This window comes from Littorina saxatilis, linkage group LG16, assembly GCF_037325665.1.
Source record: "Littorina saxatilis isolate snail1 linkage group LG16, US_GU_Lsax_2.0, whole genome shotgun sequence".
NCBI classification, from domain to species: domain Eukaryota; kingdom Metazoa; phylum Mollusca; class Gastropoda; order Littorinimorpha; family Littorinidae; genus Littorina; species Littorina saxatilis.
Window position 1 is genome coordinate 24,574,242 of NC_090260.1, and position 19,316 is coordinate 24,593,557.

The 19,316-nt window shown below is 42.5% G+C and overlaps 1 protein-coding gene across 1 annotated transcript in view; it reads left to right on the forward strand.

Moving 5' to 3' along the window:
* Positions 1–674: 674 nt before the first annotated feature.
* The window catches only part of LOC138950640 (uncharacterized), a 23,187-nt gene continuing 4,545 nt past the window's right edge, over positions 675–19,316 (forward strand). The window contains exons 1-5 of the mRNA XM_070322354.1: positions 675–812; positions 3,649–3,905; positions 5,283–5,493; positions 16,298–16,421; positions 18,609–18,829. Of these exons, the coding sequence (XP_070178455.1) occupies positions 737–812; positions 3,649–3,905; positions 5,283–5,493; positions 16,298–16,421; positions 18,609–18,829 (889 nt within the window). The 5' untranslated portion in view covers positions 675–736. The remainder of the gene's footprint in view (positions 813–3,648; positions 3,906–5,282; positions 5,494–16,297; positions 16,422–18,608; positions 18,830–19,316) is intronic.

Genomic DNA, 19,316 nt, shown 5'->3' on the forward strand with positions numbered 1-19,316 from the left:
AACATAAAAATATTAAAGGACTTCTTAAGAAATATGTTCAAAGGCAAAAGATTTTTCATGTTTGTGCCACAAGCTTAATGTTTAACACAATTTAGTATCGCTTTGCACACAGGACTGCACATGAATGAAGGTAATCTGCTAAAGGGAAAGACGTTTCGGTTTGCACGTGACTGTCAGTAATCTGCTCAAGGGAAAGACCTTTCAGTTGCACGTGACTGTCAGTAATCTGCTCAAGGGAAAGACCTTTCAGTTGCACGTGACTGTCAGTAATCTGCTCAAGGGAAAGACGTTTCGGTTGCTCGCGACTGTCAGTAATCTGCTCAAGGGAAAGACGTTTCGGTTTGCACGTGACTGTCAGTAATCTGCTCAAGGGAAAGACGTTTCGGTTTGCACGGGCGTGTTAGCGATTGTTTGGGCCAGTCAGCGTCCCTCATGCACCGAAGCAGATATGTCTAAATTCACTTGTAAAAATTGAAAAACGACCGGCAAATTGAAAAAAAAAAAAAATATATATATATATATAATATGCGGGACGTCACATGCGTTTGAATCGGACATTTAGGATGAAAACGTCACTTCAATTGTTGACATTACAAACGTTATAGTAGCGTTACATTTACTGTGACATTTTCGAGTGAACACAAATGATAACAGTTGCTCTCATGGTTAAGGTAATTTGGTGTAATGATTGCACTGCCACTTTGTTGTCAGATCTGATTTGCAGCAAACTTTGAAGATGCCGTTGTCATCAGCCTTGTTCCTACCTCTGGTGCTGTTCGTCAGTGTTGTCACCTTTGAGTTCTCACTGGCAGGTATGATTAACATGGATACTCATTATACCTAACACTCAAGGTGACACCCAGAAATGCAACCAATAAAAACACTGATATCACTGTTGAACGACCTACGTCATATTTGGTGTACAATTACTTGAGATTATCCATGATCAGGTCATATAGTGGACAATGGGTCTCCCCCATGGAGGATTGCCTTCGTGTTGCTGCCGCAATACTTGTTGTTTTATCGGTCGGGCGCCTGTGCCTCTTTACGCGCTTTTCCAAGCCAATGGGTTTCACGTATTCATGCGCGAGTTCGCGCGAGATTCGGAGATGTTCTAGAACGTCACTTGACATTTTGACTCGCAGTGTAAACAGACCTGTCGGGTAGTCTTTTGGCATCGTCTCGGACTTGAGAGGTAAGAAAAGTTTTCTATTGCTTGTTCTCGCAACGTAATATGATTATGTTTTAATGCACCAAAGCGTTTTATTCGGAAAACCTACTATTGAGGTAAAAATGACTGATAATGGAGTTGCAATTTCTGCTGCGGAAATGTGCGTGGTTGAACGAGAGCTATTTTTGGTCTTGACCTTGACGTGTTGTTGGCTCACGTAAGTGTAGCCTATGCGATCGTAACTTTGTCTGTCTGTGCGTGCGTGCGTGCGTGCGTGCGTGCGTCTGTGCGTGTGTATGTCTGTGGTAGAAACTCTAACATTTGAAGACGTCACATTACATTGACGTCACATTATGACGTAAGAGGGTTAGACGTCACGCGAAGGAAGTACTGACAGTCTCGGTCATTATTATTTTGAGCGCGCCGAGACTAGTTGGCAGTCGTGTCCTTGTAAGTAGGCTACATGGAGACAGACAGATCATCAGTCTAGATGGTGTCTCGCTTTCTTGCACAGTTTCACCTATGCTCTTTCTGTGTGTGTGTGTGTGTGTGTGTGTGTGTGTGTGTGTGTGTGTGTGTGTGTGTGTGATTGAGTTTGTGTTACTGTTTGTCGATTTCTTACGTGAGCCTTGATGGCTTCGCCTCTTGTGTTTTTATTGTCTTGGGTTCATACGTAATTTTAATGTTGAATCGTTGCCTCGCCCCAGTGTGTATCGTTGCCTCGCCCCAGTGTGTATCGTTGCCTCGCCCCAGTGTGTATCGTTGCCTTGCCCCAGTGTGTTCTCGCATCACTTGTTTGTTCAACTTAGATTGTATTCGTTGATGTATCGTTATAAGCATATATTTTGTGTTCTTCAGGAACCTGTGTGGGCAATCCCCATGCCTTGTTGTTATGCGCTGTCATCACTAGGAGAAGACGAGGTATGCACAGATGCATTGTGAATATTGTGTTTGTAAGAAAGTGTGTATGACAACCTATGGCGAAATGTGCAATTGTTGTAAACGAAGAACAAATTGTGATCAGATTGAGCATTGTCATTTTATTCAACTTTAAAATGATAATGTCATAAATGCAATGTTAAACAACATATGTGATAAAGTAAAGCATAATGAAAAGGTGATAGATGCTATTATAACTGTACATCATCTTTTAGCACTTGTTTTTATGCTTTTAATCATGACTGTTCCTTTGATTTTATTGCAGTCTTTTACGGCCCTGTATGAATTGAGAATAAAAGAAGTTTTACAATCATACATTCGTCTTACGTCTTGTGAGAGGCAGCGATTGGTAAATAGAGCACACCACTTGTAAGCGTGAGTTAAACACGAAGGGATTCTTTTTTTTAAGTCAGTTTGAGTTCAACGAATTATCTTCATAGTTGGTGCGCATTAGCTTACGTTTTGGTATACTGGTCTAACGATATTATACCTACTTTGATCTTCTCTCTAAAATGTGTTCTAAATAACCCCTCCGAACGTTTGCATGTTTGGGGATTGCTGTCTTCAAGTCACCGATGATATGGGGGTTATTGTGCCATCTCCGACCGACAGATATGTTAAATGGAACAAGTCTTCAAGGGTTTAAATCGGGTGCGTTTTGCTACCGCTCAATTATTCAAACCTCGTACTGCTGAGTCTAACCCCAAATTCGTAAACACAATGTTTTGAAAGAGCATACCACTTAAAGTTGTTGACTAAAGAAATTGACGATTTAATACATTTTAAAAGTAGGTGTAGTTAAACCTACAACAATGGTCAACATGTAGCTTCTCCATGTCAACGGCACATGACTGTTCAACCAAATACTTAGAAACAACAACAATGACTGTTCAACATGTAGCTTGTCCATGTCAACGGTACATTTTGTTTGTTTGTTTGCTTAACGCCCAGCCGACCACGAAGGGCCATACCAGGGCGGTGCTGCTTTGACATATAACGTGCGCCACACACAAGACAGAAGTCGCAGCACAGGCTTCATGTCTCACCCAGTCACATTATTCTGACACCGGACACCAACCAGCCCTAGCACTAACCCCATAATGCCAGACGCCAGGCGGAGCAGCCACTAGATTGCCAATTTTAAAGTCTTAGGTATGACCCGGCCGGGGTTCGAACCCACGACCTCCTGATCACGGGGCGGACGCCTTACCACTAGGCCAACCGTGCCTGTCAACAGTACATGACTGTCCACCAAATACTTAGAAACAACAACAATGACTGTTCAACATGTAACTTGTCCATGTCAACGCTACATATGACTATAACTAAATGCTGAGAGACAACACGCTTGTCCATGTCAACGGTACATATGACTATCCACTAAATGCTGAGAGACAACACGCTTGTCCTTTTCTGTGTTAGGCGTGCATGTGTGAAATAGAGATAAGAGCCATGACAATAAAACAAGATGGTACAGAGGACTTTCAATGTAACTTCAACACTAATTTAGAATGTTTCCTTTCTATCATTTTTCTCAGACGAGAAAGCATGCTCCATTGGACGTTACGGAACACTGACAATGTTCAACGGAGAAACAGCGGACGTGGAGCTTCCCTGTAAGTATCGTCTCGCGGACTTCACGTGCGGGGACTACCGGGTCAAGGTCACTCCAGGCAGCGCGGTAAACCAGGAAGACAGTCACCGTTTCTCCTCGAACACCGTGTTGGTCAAAGTGGTCAACGCTAATACCAGTGAATTCGTGGGGATACAAACCTCAGTGAGACGACTGGACAAGGTTTGGAGTGACCATAGACACACATCTGCTAGCCGCACGTTTAACTAGGGGTTACAAACCGAGTCTCAGTGGATATTCAACAGAATGGTTGAAGTTAGTTGATCATGAACAATTTGAGCTTTAGCGAGATATTTCATGACCGCGAACTAAGAACATTACTTTAAATATCCGCTGAAACGAGGTGTGTACGTATTCTATTTACTTTTTTTTTTGAGTCAGGTTTTTTTTTTCTCGGAAAAAGGGAGATTTTGTGCCACAGGGTGATCAAAGCATAATCACTCTGTCAGACTTCTGGCGCAGTTGGGCACGATGATCAAACTTGATGCGCGGTGGTATCGTTATGTCATAATAATTTGATTCTCTTCACACTTCCAAGCAGTTACTTTGGGTTGGACAGAAATCGAGCACACATTTATGATATGATAAGATTAGATAACGTAAGAAAACTTTAATGTCCATGTTCATTGTACATAAACATCGACATTTGTCATGTTGCACCTCACTGGCCTACTTATAACACAGAGACAGCGATCAAAAAGAATAATCGTACATAAACACAGTTCTAAGAGGAACCGTTGCAGTATGTGCCATTCAAAGGTGTTGAATGTTAGTGTGAATGTGTTTCATCAAGTTCGTATTGCTGTTTACACGAAAAGATTTCATTGGTCAGCTAACCTCATTAGAGACGGAATGGTACTTTGAATAGATTTAAATAAATGTAGTTGTCCACTGAGTGGAACAAGTATAGAAATGTGGTCGTTTATCGGATAGATATGTAATCATGTTGATGTTGTTTTGTTGTTGTTATGGTGGTGGTGGTGGTGACAGTGGTAATCATGGTGGTGGGGTTGACATTGTTGTTGTTGTTGTTAATGATGATGGCTTTGATGATTATAATGATGCTTAGTGTTGCGGTTGATGTTGTTTACGACAGGAAATGCATAGTGCTAAACCGATTCTTGTATGATAAGACACGATCTGTTCCCCTTTTTTTAGAACGGAACCTTACGCTTTGATGTTTCAGAAGAACTTTTGTTGAACTTCGTGAGAAACACGCTAATGTGAACGAGACTTGCCAATATAAATATGTGACCCTCCACCACAAAATGAGTCGCATGTCACCTCTCGCAGTTCTGCGCTAGGCTTAATATAAGTCCGGGGAGTGTCTGGTAACAGTGTGAGGGTCACCTTAGTCACAGGCTTATAACTCAAACAGTTTTCGCTCTTTCTTAAAACGGTTTTCACCACTGGATAGAGCATAAAAACTCTTTAGGAACATGTAAAAATATGAAAATCATGCAAAGATGACATGCGACTCAATCCGTGGTGGAGGGTCACATATGTCCTGATCTAACGCATGCTCTTTCTGCAATCCAGTTTAGCGAAAACAGAACCACCAACCCCTGGCAAGTGAGGGAGGGCTCTAAGAGCGTTGTGGACTTCGCAGACTACGACCACTCCAGGGCAGCTGCTGTGTTGAGGAAGGACGGAGTCTTCAGCGTGGAGTTCAGCAGTGCGGAACGGAGCGTGGTCGTCTCGTGCTCGGACCGAGAGTTTGTATCGGAGGGTCTGCCAGAGTCACTGTGTGGTACGGATATCTGCCTGTTAGCATAGCTGCGGGTTGTGACTGTATCTTTCACTGTACTTATCTCCTTAACATGTAAACGTAGCTTTTAAAATGATAAATCTAAGCCGAAGATAGCTTGGTTAAAACCGATGAGCAGCATTGTCTTTCTGACTACAAGTGATCAGCGCCCTCTTTCTTTCTTTCAGTTGTGAGCATCCCACTGTAAAACGTGCGAGTGAAAAAGAGTCAAAGAAAAGTTTACGCATTTGTTTAAAGATGTGTAAGAAAATGCTTAAAGAATTATCTCTCTCCCACTCGATCTCGATCTCGATCTCGATCTCTCTCTCTCTCTCTCTCTCTCTCTCTCTCTCTCTCTCTCTCTCTCTCTCTCTCTCTCTCTCTCCCACTCGTCACTCGATCTCTCTCTTTCTCTCTCTCTCTCTCTCTCTCTCTCTCTCTCTCTCTCTCCCCCACTCGATCTCTCTCTCTCTCTCTCCCACTCGATCTCTCTCTCTCTCTCCCACTTGATCTCTCTCTCTCCCACTCGATCTCTCTCTCTCTCTCTCTCTCCCACTCGATCTCTCTCTCTCTCTCCCACTCGATCTCTCTCCCACTCGATCTCTCTCCCACTCGATTTCTCTCTCTCTCTCTCTCTCTCTCTCTCTCTCTCTCTCTCTCTCTCTCTCTCTCTCTCTCTCTCCCACTCGATCTCTCTCTCTCTCTCTCTCTCTCTCTCTCTCTCTCTCCCTCCCTCCCTCCCTCCCTCCCTCCCTCCCTCCCTCGGTATTACATACCGGTACGACCGAACTAAGGTATCAATAAATTACTGTTGTGCAGCGGGTTGAAAGAATACCCTATACCTCGGAGATATACCTTCACTAGGTCTCAACGACGTCACGTGACATGTTATATGGTGGAAGAGAATGCTGTCGCTTATTTTCCACCCTCAGTTCGGTAAGACTGAAACGATGCTCAGTCACGGAAAGAACTATCCAAACTTGCAAGCACAGCCGCGGTTGTCCTGTAAGTTCCCGATCCATGTTAAACCCTCATCCTCAAAAGGAAAATAAGCGACAGCATTCTCTTCCACCATATAACATGTCACGTGACGTCGTTGAGACCGAGTGAAGGTATATCTCCGAGGTATAGGGTATTCTTTTAACCCGCTGCACAACAGTAATTTAACGTTACCTTAGTTCGGTCGTACCGGTGTGCAATGTCCTCTCTCTCCACTCGATCTCTCTCTGTCTCTCTCTGTCTCTCCCACTCCTTCTGTCATGATTGGCGTAATCATTTGGACTCGAGTGAGCGTCTATCACTGTATGGAAAATATAAAGCCTGTTTTGAAAAAGAACGTTATGTGGACATTGTATGGAAAGATGTGTACAGAAATGTCATCGTTCAATTTAGAATGGGCGTTTCACAGATAAATATCCAGACCACAGATATCGCTTCCAAAATTCAACAGAAAACAAGTGTTGCCCCTTTTGTGAAGATAAATTAGAGACCGAAATCCAATTTTTTTTTGAATGCCAAACATATTGTGAGTTAAGAATAAAGTATTTAGCACAGTTTTTAAGTGTTGGTGATCAGTTGGGCAGTATGATTACCATGTTTAAAAAACAAGACACAGAAACAATTGTAGATTTAGCAAAGTTTTTGTTTTTTTCATTTCAGTTAAGATTGTCAATGTTAAATAATAATGAGGATTAATTGTCGCTGAAGGTTTTGTTGTTGCTGTATTTATTGTTCGGTTGTATGTATATATATTAGGCAGCATTGATGCGCAAGGTTATAGATAGAGGAAAGCTTGGAACAAACCACTGTGTATTTTGCATACGTTTAAATATCATGTTTTCTATTTTTTCCTGTGATTCATGTGTACCCCCCCCCCCCCCCCCCCCCCCCATTGAAAGGGGCTGTAGGCCCATATTCAATAAAACTGTGTCAGTGTCTCTCTCTCTCTCTCTCTCTCTCTCTCTCTCTCTCTCTCTCTCTCTCTCTCTCTCTCTCTCTCTCTCTCGCCCACTCGATCTCGATCTCGATCTCCCACTCGATCGATCTCTCTCTCTCTCTTTCTCTCTCTCTCTCTCTCTCTCTCTCTCTCTCTCTCTCTCTCTCTCTCTCTCCCATTCGATCTCTCTCTCTCTCTCTCTCCCACTCGATCTCTCTCTCTCTCCCACTCGATCTCTCTCTCTCTCTCTCTCTCTCTCTCTCTCTCTCTCTCCCACTCGATCTCTCTCTCTCTCTCTCTCTCTCTCTCTCTCTCTCTCTCTCCCACGCGATCTTTCTCTCTCTCTCTCTCCCACTCGATCTCTCTCTCTCTCCCACTCTCTCCCACTCGATCTCTCTCTCTCTCTCTCTCTCTAACTCTCTCTCTCTCTCGCTCGATCTCTCTCTCTCTCTCACTCGATCTCTCTCTCTCTCTCGCTCGATCTCTCTCTCTCTCTCTCTCTCTCTCTCCCACTCGATCTCTCTCTCTCTCTCCCACTCGATCTCTCTCTCTCTCTCTCTCTCTCTCTCTCCCACGCGATCTCTCTCTCTCTCTCTCTCTCTCTCTCTCTCTCTCTCTCTCCCACTCGATCTCTCTCTCTCTCCCACTCGATCTCTCTCTCTCTCTCTCACTCGATCTCTCTCTCTCTCTCACTCGATCTCTCTCTCTCTCACTCGATCTCTCTCTCTCTCTCTCCACTCGATCTCTCTCTCTCTCCACTCGATCTCTCTCTCTCCACTCGATCTCTTTCTGTCTCTCTCTCTCTCTCTCCCACTCGATCTCTCTCTCTCTCTCTCTCTCTCTCTCTCTCTCTCTCTCTCTCTCTCTCCCACTCGATCTCTCTCTCTCTCTCTCTCTCTCTCTCTCTCTCTCTCTCTCTCTCTCTGACTCTGTCTCTCGCTCAATAAACACATTAACATTTATTTTTTTTATATTAAACATACCAATGAGCACATTATTTTACACTTTGAAAACAATGAATTAGTGCACGAAAATCAAACAGGTTTAACCCCAAAACACTAATGTGAAACAGTTTATTTGACCAATGACTGACCAATTAACTATAACCTGTTCTGTGCTGCTATTTGTTGACTTTACTAAAGCTTTTGACCTAATTGATTGACAACTAATTCTGGTTACATGTTAAAATCTAAAGTACTTTTTTTTTAAACCAATCACACTCTTGTAAACAAACATAAAGGTTTGGAGCACCACAAGGTTCTATGTTTGGTCTTTTACTATTTTCAATCTATTATAACGACCTTCCAATATTTGTAAAGTACATGTGCATACTGTGGCAGATGATACTACAATTCATTCCGTTCACCAAGATCTTATTGAAATAGCAAACAATCCTCCAAGAAAACCTTAATCGATTGCTATAATTATCAGAACTACACCATTTGTCACTGAACCCAAATAAAACTAAATGCATGCGTCTAACCACGAGATAAAAACGACCAAATTTATCAACTAGATTTTCGACATTGCAAATACGAAATCAAGATGGAACCAAAGTCTAAAGCCATAAAGTCTTGGGAATAACCCAGGGATCGCGTTTACGCACGATTTTTGCGTATTTGACGCATTTTAAAAGTCGCTGACGCGTTTTTTTCGCCGCGCCGCGTAAGCCATACGCAAAAATATTGTAACTTTTTCTTGTCTTCACGCAGCGCTTTTGCTCTGACTTAATAATCACCCGATCCTGAAACTGACTATAGGGCTCGAGAAGTGACGACACACATGAAATCTGCGCGTCAAAACTAAAGTCCGTTTCTTTTTGCATCGAAGTATCGCAAACGAACGTAACGAGGGTATTACCAGATAATGTCTTGTCGGATAATGAAACAGACATTAGCTGCTCTCCCATCTCGCGCTTCCAAAAGGCGGAAAGTGTGTCTAGTCGTATTAGAGCGGGAAACAAACTCGCAAGGCCCGAAGGTTGGAGACAGCAGGGGTGTTATTCGACAGGCGTGCGCGGAGTTCGACAGGAAAACTCGCCGTATTTAGGTAAGGAGTGTCTTTAAGTCTTTCGTGCGTGTTTTGTTTGTGTCTGTACGTGTTTTTGTAGTACGCAAAAATATTGGTCCGTGACGCGTTTTTTTCGTTTCGTTGCGTATGACTTACGCGTTTTTTAAAAAGCTAGCGCGATCCCTGATAACCATTGATAATAACCTGTCTCAGTCACAAAATCAAAACGCTTTGCAAAAGCTCATCTAAAAAACATATCAGGTTTTAAAGATTAAACAGTTTTTAACCTACGCACAAGGAAAGATAGAAATTAATTCTTTTAAAAATACATCTCTTCCCACGTATGATTATAAAAGATTACAGTTTCTTCCTATCAAATTAGGATTTTCCTATAACAAAGGTGTAATAATTGATATTTATCCTACATACGTGAGAGAGACACCCGTGAGATAATAATCGTTCAAATCACACGTGTGTATATCATGTAAATGAGGTCATGTCAAGCAAGTCTGGCAGGGACCTGTTTTTCCACTGCTTATGATGCTAAAGTCACCGAGACAAACGTCATTATAGAAACAAAAATTGCGCTCGCTAATTACCCTCGATGAATCTTTAGAACTAACACGTCACGCCACACTTTCAGAGTGACGTTTCTTTGCTTTGACGTAATAGATTGCACTGTGCCGAGGCTTTACAAGAGATCGAGGTTCCAAAACAAGCGTCTTCAATTTAGCTGCTTCGTCTGCAAGACATTTTCAGTAAAATACACGTAAGTACAGTATGTCACACGCATTCCTTCTTTGCCACTACTAAAAGGTACTGAACTTGTCAAATCCAGGTGCGCGGAGCCCCTGGGGCTTTTAGCCATACCTCAGGCAGCTATCCGTTAGAAGAACTACCAAGTTTCATTGACTTGCACCCAAAGAGTCAAGAACTGCGATTTTTTTTACGAATTAATTTCGTACTCGGACCCGGCTGGTCTTGGCCTATTTTTGGATCTAAATTTAGATCAGGTAGATCACCACATCATGCACAAAAAGACACGTCACTAGCAAACTATGTCAGACGTCATCATGAGTTTGTGTAAAACAAAATGGAGGCCGGAATCACTCAGTTGAATCGAACTCCGACCAAACACCACGTAATAACTAGGTTAATTTATGCACAGATGTCGTCGTTGGGTAGTTTTGGGTTTGTTTTACTACCATATGAGGATTTTTGAACTGTAAATACACTTAGCTGCAACAAAAACGCAAAACGAAGGCTGTGAGCTGCACTGTGCCTTTAAGCAAACGTGTGCAAGATTGTATGTTACACGCTTTGATGCCGAAATCAATTATTTTGATTATGCATTTATTTCTGAAAAATGTTACCTTCACATACATTCAGTCACTACCTTAAACACTTATGTTTTCAGTATTCATTTCAAGTGATCACGAACGTAAAAAGATGGGTATCAAAGTGTTGTTACATTTTGTTGTGCATTCTGAATAGTGTGCCAACAGGCCTTGGTCAGTCAATCACGTTTTATCTGTGTACTAAGTGTTTGACGGAAAAATAATAACACCAACCCCGTTCTCCTGTATATTACTGAAAGCCCCATTTTCTTCTTCATTCAATTTCTGTTTTCAAAAGCTTCGTCAACTTTCCACTTACACGACAAGCTCCCTTTACCAAGCTTCAATTAAGAACCCTGAATACGAAAGGTCAAAACAAAACAATAGGTACTACTTTCACTATCGTCGTCTGCAACGAAAACCGAAAATGGAGAAACGCTTTGCTACGTTCACAGAGGACGAAATTTCAAAGAAAAGATCGAACCTTACACCTGTGACAAGGAAAAGTTGCATAGACAGTTCCGTGCGGATCTTACCACGTATCAACGTACATCCGATGCTCAGGACCTACAGATAGGTGACGCTTTGGCGATTGAGGCTTCGTCTTCAGCTCTAACACGCACCAGACAGTCAGGCAGGTCTAATCTGCACCAGCGGTGTTGGAAGGTTTTGATTTAGAAACACTCGAATGTTACTTCGACGAGATAAACGAACCAAAAGTCAAAAGTGTGCCCCAAATTCGGAAAATATTCTTTCAAAACGGCACTGTAAAAACCATCAACATCACTGTGAGAAAATAAACAATACAAACACAACCAGTTCCCCTGTGGAACATTTCGGGTGGACTTTCCCACGACCTGACCTACAAAAATCCTCCGTGTTCGTTCGCGCTTTGCATTCAATCCGTGTTAGTGCGCGTGTGTGTTTGTGTGTCACGTTTAGCTTTCGTTGGTATGTGCTGTTTGGTTCAAAATAAGTTTATCTTTTTTCATTGAAAGATTCAGAAACGTTGGTTAATACTTTGTTGAATGCATTCAACCAGAAAAGACACGAAACGCATTGAATCTATCTTCTGCGCGCATGCGTGTGTAGGGGATGTGTAAAAGGCCAATTGAGTTTTTCAGTCTTGTTTTGTGCCTGTTATTTCGTCCCCCAAAACTCTTTTCTGTCTTTCTATGCCTATGCTGTGAGACATAATCGCTATTACGAGTTATTCGTGTGACAGAGAGTTTTCTTGCACACTCGACTGCTGCTGTCTGCGGGTAATGTAGAATAAACAGAATACTACATGGCTTGCTGTGTCGTACCAGATTTACACTCGTTGCTTTTTCAAATAGTGAACAGCTCGCTTTCGCTCGCAGTTCAATATTTAAAAAAACAACTCGTGTAAATCTGGTACGACACAGCAAGCATTCTCTATATACAATTAATAATGATTACACATTAACTTGCTTTCCTTTGAAACTTCGAGGTCTTTATCGGGAATTGACGCCCGACTCGCGACGGAATGCTTCAATTAGACTTTGGGAGGGCGTCAATCCCCGATGAAGACCGAGAAGTTTCAAATGGAAGCATGTTAATGTTATTGTAATTCAATCTGACGACGATCTCTTTCCTGCTTTCATGCGGTTGTAAACAGACAGAATTGGTTCTGCTCTGTTCACACACTACTTTCAGTCCACCTACCTGCAAGGGTCAAGTCCCAAGAAATATGTCTCTGTATTCCTATCTTATCACTCTGCTCCTGTTTTGTTTTCTTTCACACACACTTTCCCTTCTTTTGACGGGTTTCTTAACAGCAAACTCTAAAAACAAATTCTTTTCATCACAAAAGCGATCTTTGAAATTGACTGACGTAGTCCAGAAGAATTCATGCATCAACTTACGTCACGTATTCGACGTCATCACTTCGCATACCTTATGGTCTCGGTATTTCGTTGGCCTTCATATTTCCTACTTGTAAAATGATCCTCACAGCTAACCGAGACTAGTTGAGGCTGTATCAATGCGCCTCGCCAGCAGGTTGTTAAATGGATTTTTTTAGCGAGTGGTTATCAACAATTAATGACCGGTAATTTTTAATGAGTTGGGGCATTCTGACCAATCACAGGATCTGTTTTATTAAAACGCAAACTTGATTGAATTACAATAATAATTGTCAGTAAGTACTGGTGTCACATGACTGATGTTAACCAGTTGATTGGCTAATGGCGATGCGCTAAAACTGTTAGCGCACTCCAAGAGTGCGCTAACTTTTCCCCAAAGCGTATTCTTCCGCCCTTTGCCTAAGCGAGACTGTTCTCTCATCCTCAGAATTAATTAATGACATGTAGCTTATATTCTTCACAATACCAAATGACCATAAATTTCCTGCTTCTCAATTAAAGCAGAAGTGGGTTTTTTCTGACAGATTGCATGTGCCTGTGCCACAGTTGCCACTGATCTAAAAATAGAACCCGCTGTGTCTAATTTTTTAGTCTCGACTTGCGAAGATTCTTCTCATAATTATGTAGCTTATTATCCACATTACCAAATGATGAGTTAGTATACAATTCCCAGCAGCTAACAGAAAACACAAGTGTTATTGCGATAACGTACCAGCTAGATCAGCATTTGGAAGTAGCAGACTACACTGAAATACGACTGCATCAGTTCAGTAAATGAATGGTTTCCGAATTATTATTTCAAGGCAAGAACAATCGGAATCGAAAACGTGCAGGGTTTAGAACGTTCTTACCATAGATAGGACTTATCACCAGCCTGCCTCATGCGTGCAGACTCAGTGCAACGTGACGAGCAATTTTTGTTTTTGAAATGAGACTGCAGTGGTTCGATTGCCATAGCCTAGCAGACGACATAAACCCCGCTCAGCAAATTAACATGTTGGGCAAATGTGAACGATACAACGATGGGGATATAATACGTGTAGGGTTCAGAGCATTCTTACCGTTCATATTTAGTACCAGACTCCCCGATGAGTGAAAATACCACACGAGAAACATGCCACATTTATTTTGAAAATGTGCTAACCGTCGACCTTGGGGTTAGTCAATTCAAGGGGAGTCAGAAATTAAAACAAGAGTTTGCGTGTGACAAAAGCACGACACGCTTGAGACAGCCCACACAAAAGTAGATCTTCCACGACCTGATCACACAGTTATGCCTATTCAAATGCGCGTAGCAAAATGTGCGTGCTGTATCTTCTTTTTTCTCTGGCGGTACTGACAATATCGTTATTGAAACAATCCCAGTGCACTAAGGGATTTATAGAGCAAATCTCGAAAATAATTATTGAAATCAGCGCAATGCGCGTCGTTCAATTATGAATTTTCTCGATTTTCTCTATAAATCCCTTAGTGCACTGGGATGTCTCAATAACTTAAATAATAAAACAATTCTTTTATGGCGCTGTTCACCGCCAAATGGCAGTCTCATGGCGCTTTACATTAGACATTAAAATTTAACATTTTACATAAAAAGTTTTCTCATAAGAAATAACATACAAGCATTAAAAACAATTCATAGACAACGACCACTTATAGTTAAATATACAATAATCTAGAAAAAAAATTTTAAAAAGATGAGAAAAAAAATTATGTCAGGGAATGCATCTTTCCTCATTGCTTCAAAGTTACAACATAAATATATCAATAACATAAAACACATGGATTATTCAAACCCAAAGAATTGACCTGTACAAGTTCAGTCTCTCATATTCGTGGGGCCTTGTGTGGAACTCCATTCCTGATGTATTTAAGTCACAAACTCGATAAGAACGCTGTCTCTTTGTTCAAATAATCTTTATTCAAACAATGACCACGGTTCTGCAATCAAAGAAAGGAAATGAACTATGTTGACTAATAGCATTAGGCAACATGGAACTAACTATTGATGTACGATTATGACTCAGCTAAATGTGTAAAGATAAAGATACTGTGCATGGACAGAAGCTTGTGACTATGCATGAATAACACTATGATTGAATTATGAAGTAGCTTAATTGCATAGAACAGAACTTACAGATAAATGAGGTGAAAGGTTCTTTCTGCAGTGCACGTGTTTCATTTGCGGCCATCTTTGATCTAGAGCTTTCAAGGAGTAATGTCCCTTGACTAAACTGTCTATTTGCAGGAATAGATCGTAATCAGTTATCTCCCCCCAAGTCTTTAGTCAGTACTACTAAAGGCTGAGGATAAAGGAATGGGTGTTGGACGGGCCAGTAATAAGATGGCGTTAAGGAATATAGTCATTGAGCCATTTGGGTGCATGAACAGTACGGCCGGAGCGTCTGGGCTGATGGGTAGAACTCTCCGGCTGGGCTCCTGATGAAACAGTGGGGTTGGCGGCTGGAATATCATGCTGCGGTCTGATCCTTGGTGTGGCGGTGCGTTGCCCACAGGGACTCTGGGTTGGGCGGGTAGGCGTAGCAAGAGCGCTCTGGGGTACACGCATCTTGGGCGATAGTTGGGGTGTAGGAGGTGTTGGGCTCACGGCGTCGTGGGAGGGTTGGTCATGGTTCGCACAAGTGGGTGCTTGGGGAAGGTTGACAGGGGGTGGGATCACATTGCCCGAGGTCCCATGCTGTGCTGTTTGCGGAGTGATTATACTGGGTGCAATGGGTTGAGTGGGCGCAGTGGGAAGGGGCATGTCAATGGTGATGGTTCTTGTTGGAGAGGGGAGGATAGCAGGTGAGTATTTCCTGAGGAATTTGCGGTTGCGTAGAGTGACTCTGCCTGATCCATCTACTTTTACCACATATTGGTCGAATTGGCGAACCTCGATCACTGTCCCAGTCTTGTCCCACTTGAGTGGGTGGGGTCCAACCTGATTTTGGACTCGGACGTAGTCGCCAACTTTGAGGGGTGGTAGTCGTTTTGTCCTTTCGGACCATCGTTCCCAGTTTTGCATGTAGGGCGGACTCTCGTGCGGCCAGTGTTTCACGCCATGTGCGGTGTGGTTGGTAGTTTCCTGGGAGTATGGGGATGAAGTCCCTGATTGGATGGCCAAAGATGCACATGGCAGGGGATAGTTTGGTGTCGCGGTCAGGGGTGTTTCTGTTCTGTAGCGTGGCCCTTTGAAAGGCATCTGTATCAAGGTATTTGCAGGAATAGATCGTAATCAGTTACAAACCAATGAACCAACTTTCAAGAACCCTGTCATACTGTCTCTCTTGCACAATTTGTAAGTACAATTGTTTTGTAGCTGATAAAGTATTAGTACTATCTGATTGTATTGAACCACATGATTCTACACAATGCACAAAGAGCATTTATTAGGCAAACACAAAATGTGTTATAATTTTCCATCATTGCCAATGCATCATATAATGCATTTGAAATGTCTTATTGATTGCTGGACATGTTGATTATATTGATGTGTTATGTAGTAAGCCGGATAACGAAAAAGCAGGTTGGCGTTGCGAATTCTGTCACCCTCGAAATATAAAGTTCCATTCAATTCAATTCAATTCTCTCTCTAACGCCCCACGTTTAAAAACGTGTCCATGTGCTTTCAAATCATGCAGGGGACGAGACAACGACTGACGCCATGAACAATGCGATGGTGACCCTCTTTCCGGGGCAAGGGAATATGACAGATGACGCGCTCGTCAGTTACATCGTGCTGAATCACGACAATGTCGTTCAGAGGTAAGTCACAACATTTTATTCAAACATGGCTGCTTGTTTTCTAATCTAAATTGGAATGCTCTCATGTAATAATCAAACGTGACCGCTCAGTATACATCATTTGCACTCGTCTTCTACTCGTCGACGTCAACTAGTAACTGGTTTCGTCTAAATTTGCTGTAAATGTTCTTCGTCTGTACAAATTCAGCATAGACAACTGGCATGAAAAGGCGAAGGAAGTTAGTTAACTGTTGCTTTTATGGTCCAGCGGACCGTTTAGGCCAAATCAGGACCCCGGGCGAAGGAAGGGCAAGCGAAAGCGGAATTGTATGTTCTGGTTTCCAGGCAGTAACAGCTGAGTGTGGTGGATTTATTTGCACCAAAGAGAGAAGGACTTGACACACGTTTTTGTCACAGTGAATCGTGCAAGTGTCCAAGTAAATGTGAAAACTTAAAGGCAGTTTCAGACACGTAAGCATTGCGTACAAACACAACGTAGAGAAGTATCAAATATAAGCTTGGACGTGCTTTCTTTTATTACAGTGACTCTCTGCTGGGACGTGACTTAGTCGGTATTGCGCCGGCCTTAAAACCAGTTAGTTGCTATCGGCGTGGGTTCGAACTCTGTGATTCCAAGAATCAACGTTTGCAAACTTCTTTCAGGTGTCCGAACACCACTGTGCGCATACATGCACACGATAAAGATCCTAAGCTATAACCGCAACAATCGCAGGACTCGGAAACCACGAATACATGCAGGAAAACATGGGTGGCACAGTTTTGCAGAGAACTTCCTTGTGGTAACTCCTCAAGAACAAAAGGATATACTCATACATGCATACAATATAGAGAAAGCAAAACACCCGTCTGCTACTTGTTGTAGTCCCAGGGGTTGTGAATCTGGACCAATTCATGTCTAGTACGTGTGAGGGGGATGTCATCTCGACACGTACACGTCTTGGCAACACTTGCTGTATTTACTAGGTCAGAACGCGCTTTGAAATCTAAATATATAACTTGGGGGAGAAAGTTCGTTCACACTATCATTTAAAAAAACCACGTTTCAATTTGCTCGCCTTGTTATTCCTCCCAGTTGATGTTTAGCGTGATTACAAATACCCTCTCGTGCTTTCACATACTGGCACAGGCACCAATCAGCCGCTACTCTCAGAACATGCGCACAGCTTCCTAGCATTATGCCGGTCTGAATTTACTTCGCATTTTCCACATTTGTGACCCTCCACCACGGGATGAGTCGCATGTCACCTTTGCATGATTTTCATATTTGTACATTTTCCTAAAGAGATTTTTATGCTCTATCCAGTGGTGAAAACCGTTTTAAAAAAGAGCAAAAACTGTTTGAGTTATAAGCCTGTGACTAAGGTGACCCTCAGACTGTTACCAGACACTCCCCGGACTTATATTAAGCCTAGCGCAGAACCGCGCGAGGTGACATGCGACACATTCCGTGGTGGAGGGTCACATTTTTCCTCGTTTTCTCAAACAGCTTGAGCCTTCCTAGCAATCTGCCAGTCTGTGTCTCTCACAATGTTCATCTGCCAGTCTGTGTCTCTCACCATGTTCATCTGCCAGTCTGTGTCTCTCACCATGTTCATCTGCCAGTCTGTGTCTCTCGGCATGTTCATCTGCCAGTCTGTGTCTCTCAGCATGTTCATCTGCCAGTCTGTGTCTCTCACCATGTTCATCTGCCAGTCTGTGTCTCTCACCATATTCATCTGCCAGTCTGTGTCTCTCACCATGTTCATCTGCCAGTCTGTGTCTCTCACCATGTTCATCTGCCAGTCTGTGTCTCTCACCATATTCATCTGCCAGTCTGTGTCTCTCACCGTGTTCATCTGCCAGTCTGTGTCTCTCACCATGAGAACAAACCCTTATCATGAAAATACTACTATCCGCTACTCAGTCATTGCACGCAACACACACGCATTACCTCCCTCTAAACATTGTTCAGCAGCATGATATAGTATGACCTATTTATCTCCGATCAACCTCATTTATTGTACAATGTGTTTTCCTACGTACTATGTTAACTTACATTTCCTACTTTATGAATGTGGTTTCTCGCCGTGCATTCTGTACAATATGACACTGGAATAATCCAGTGTATGAATTTAAAGTTACATTTTCCCTTGAACCTTGCTCATGAATGCGATCGGGATGAACATTGACTTGATGTCAATGTTGCAGTGCAACCTGCAAGAACCTGGCCAGCAAATTCACAAGCTGTCAATACAAGGAGCAAGCCGCGATGGAGTGCGTGGCCATCTTCGCTGATCCATCGCAAGCCGAGTGCCTGGCAACGTCAGACACGTCCCTGGCAGACTACTATTTCGACTGTCTGACGTCTGTGTGTGATGGCGACACCTCGGCTGTGGATCCCATGAACAACTACATCAGTGACAACTGCGGTAAGCGCTTGTAACTAACACAAATCACTGGCGACTGTTTATTTACACTATAATCTCTAGCAATACATAGAATTTATTCTGTAGTAGAAGCAATTCTATTTTGGAATTCTATTATAGAAGCACTTAAGACCGAAATGATATTTGGAGACACAGATATGTATTCAGCATTATTACAGTCTATGCTTCCCATCATAAAAAAACTAGGCAGATGCGTTTGAGAGCAGGTCTTTCTGATGAGGCTGTTGATTGTAAAACCAATTAGGGGGAAAGTCGCTAAACCTGGAACAGTTAAGGAGAAATAGCCGTACCAGACAAAAACATTTGATTTTGCAAAGCGTTCTTTATATTGTCACATACTAGACTCTATCAGTAAATAAACGAACCACATAAAATAAAATAAAAGTCACGCAACTCATCAGACTGATCATAATAAAAATGTCTGCATTTGTTCCAGGTTGGACGCATGGGTGTGTAAAGTGGAACACTG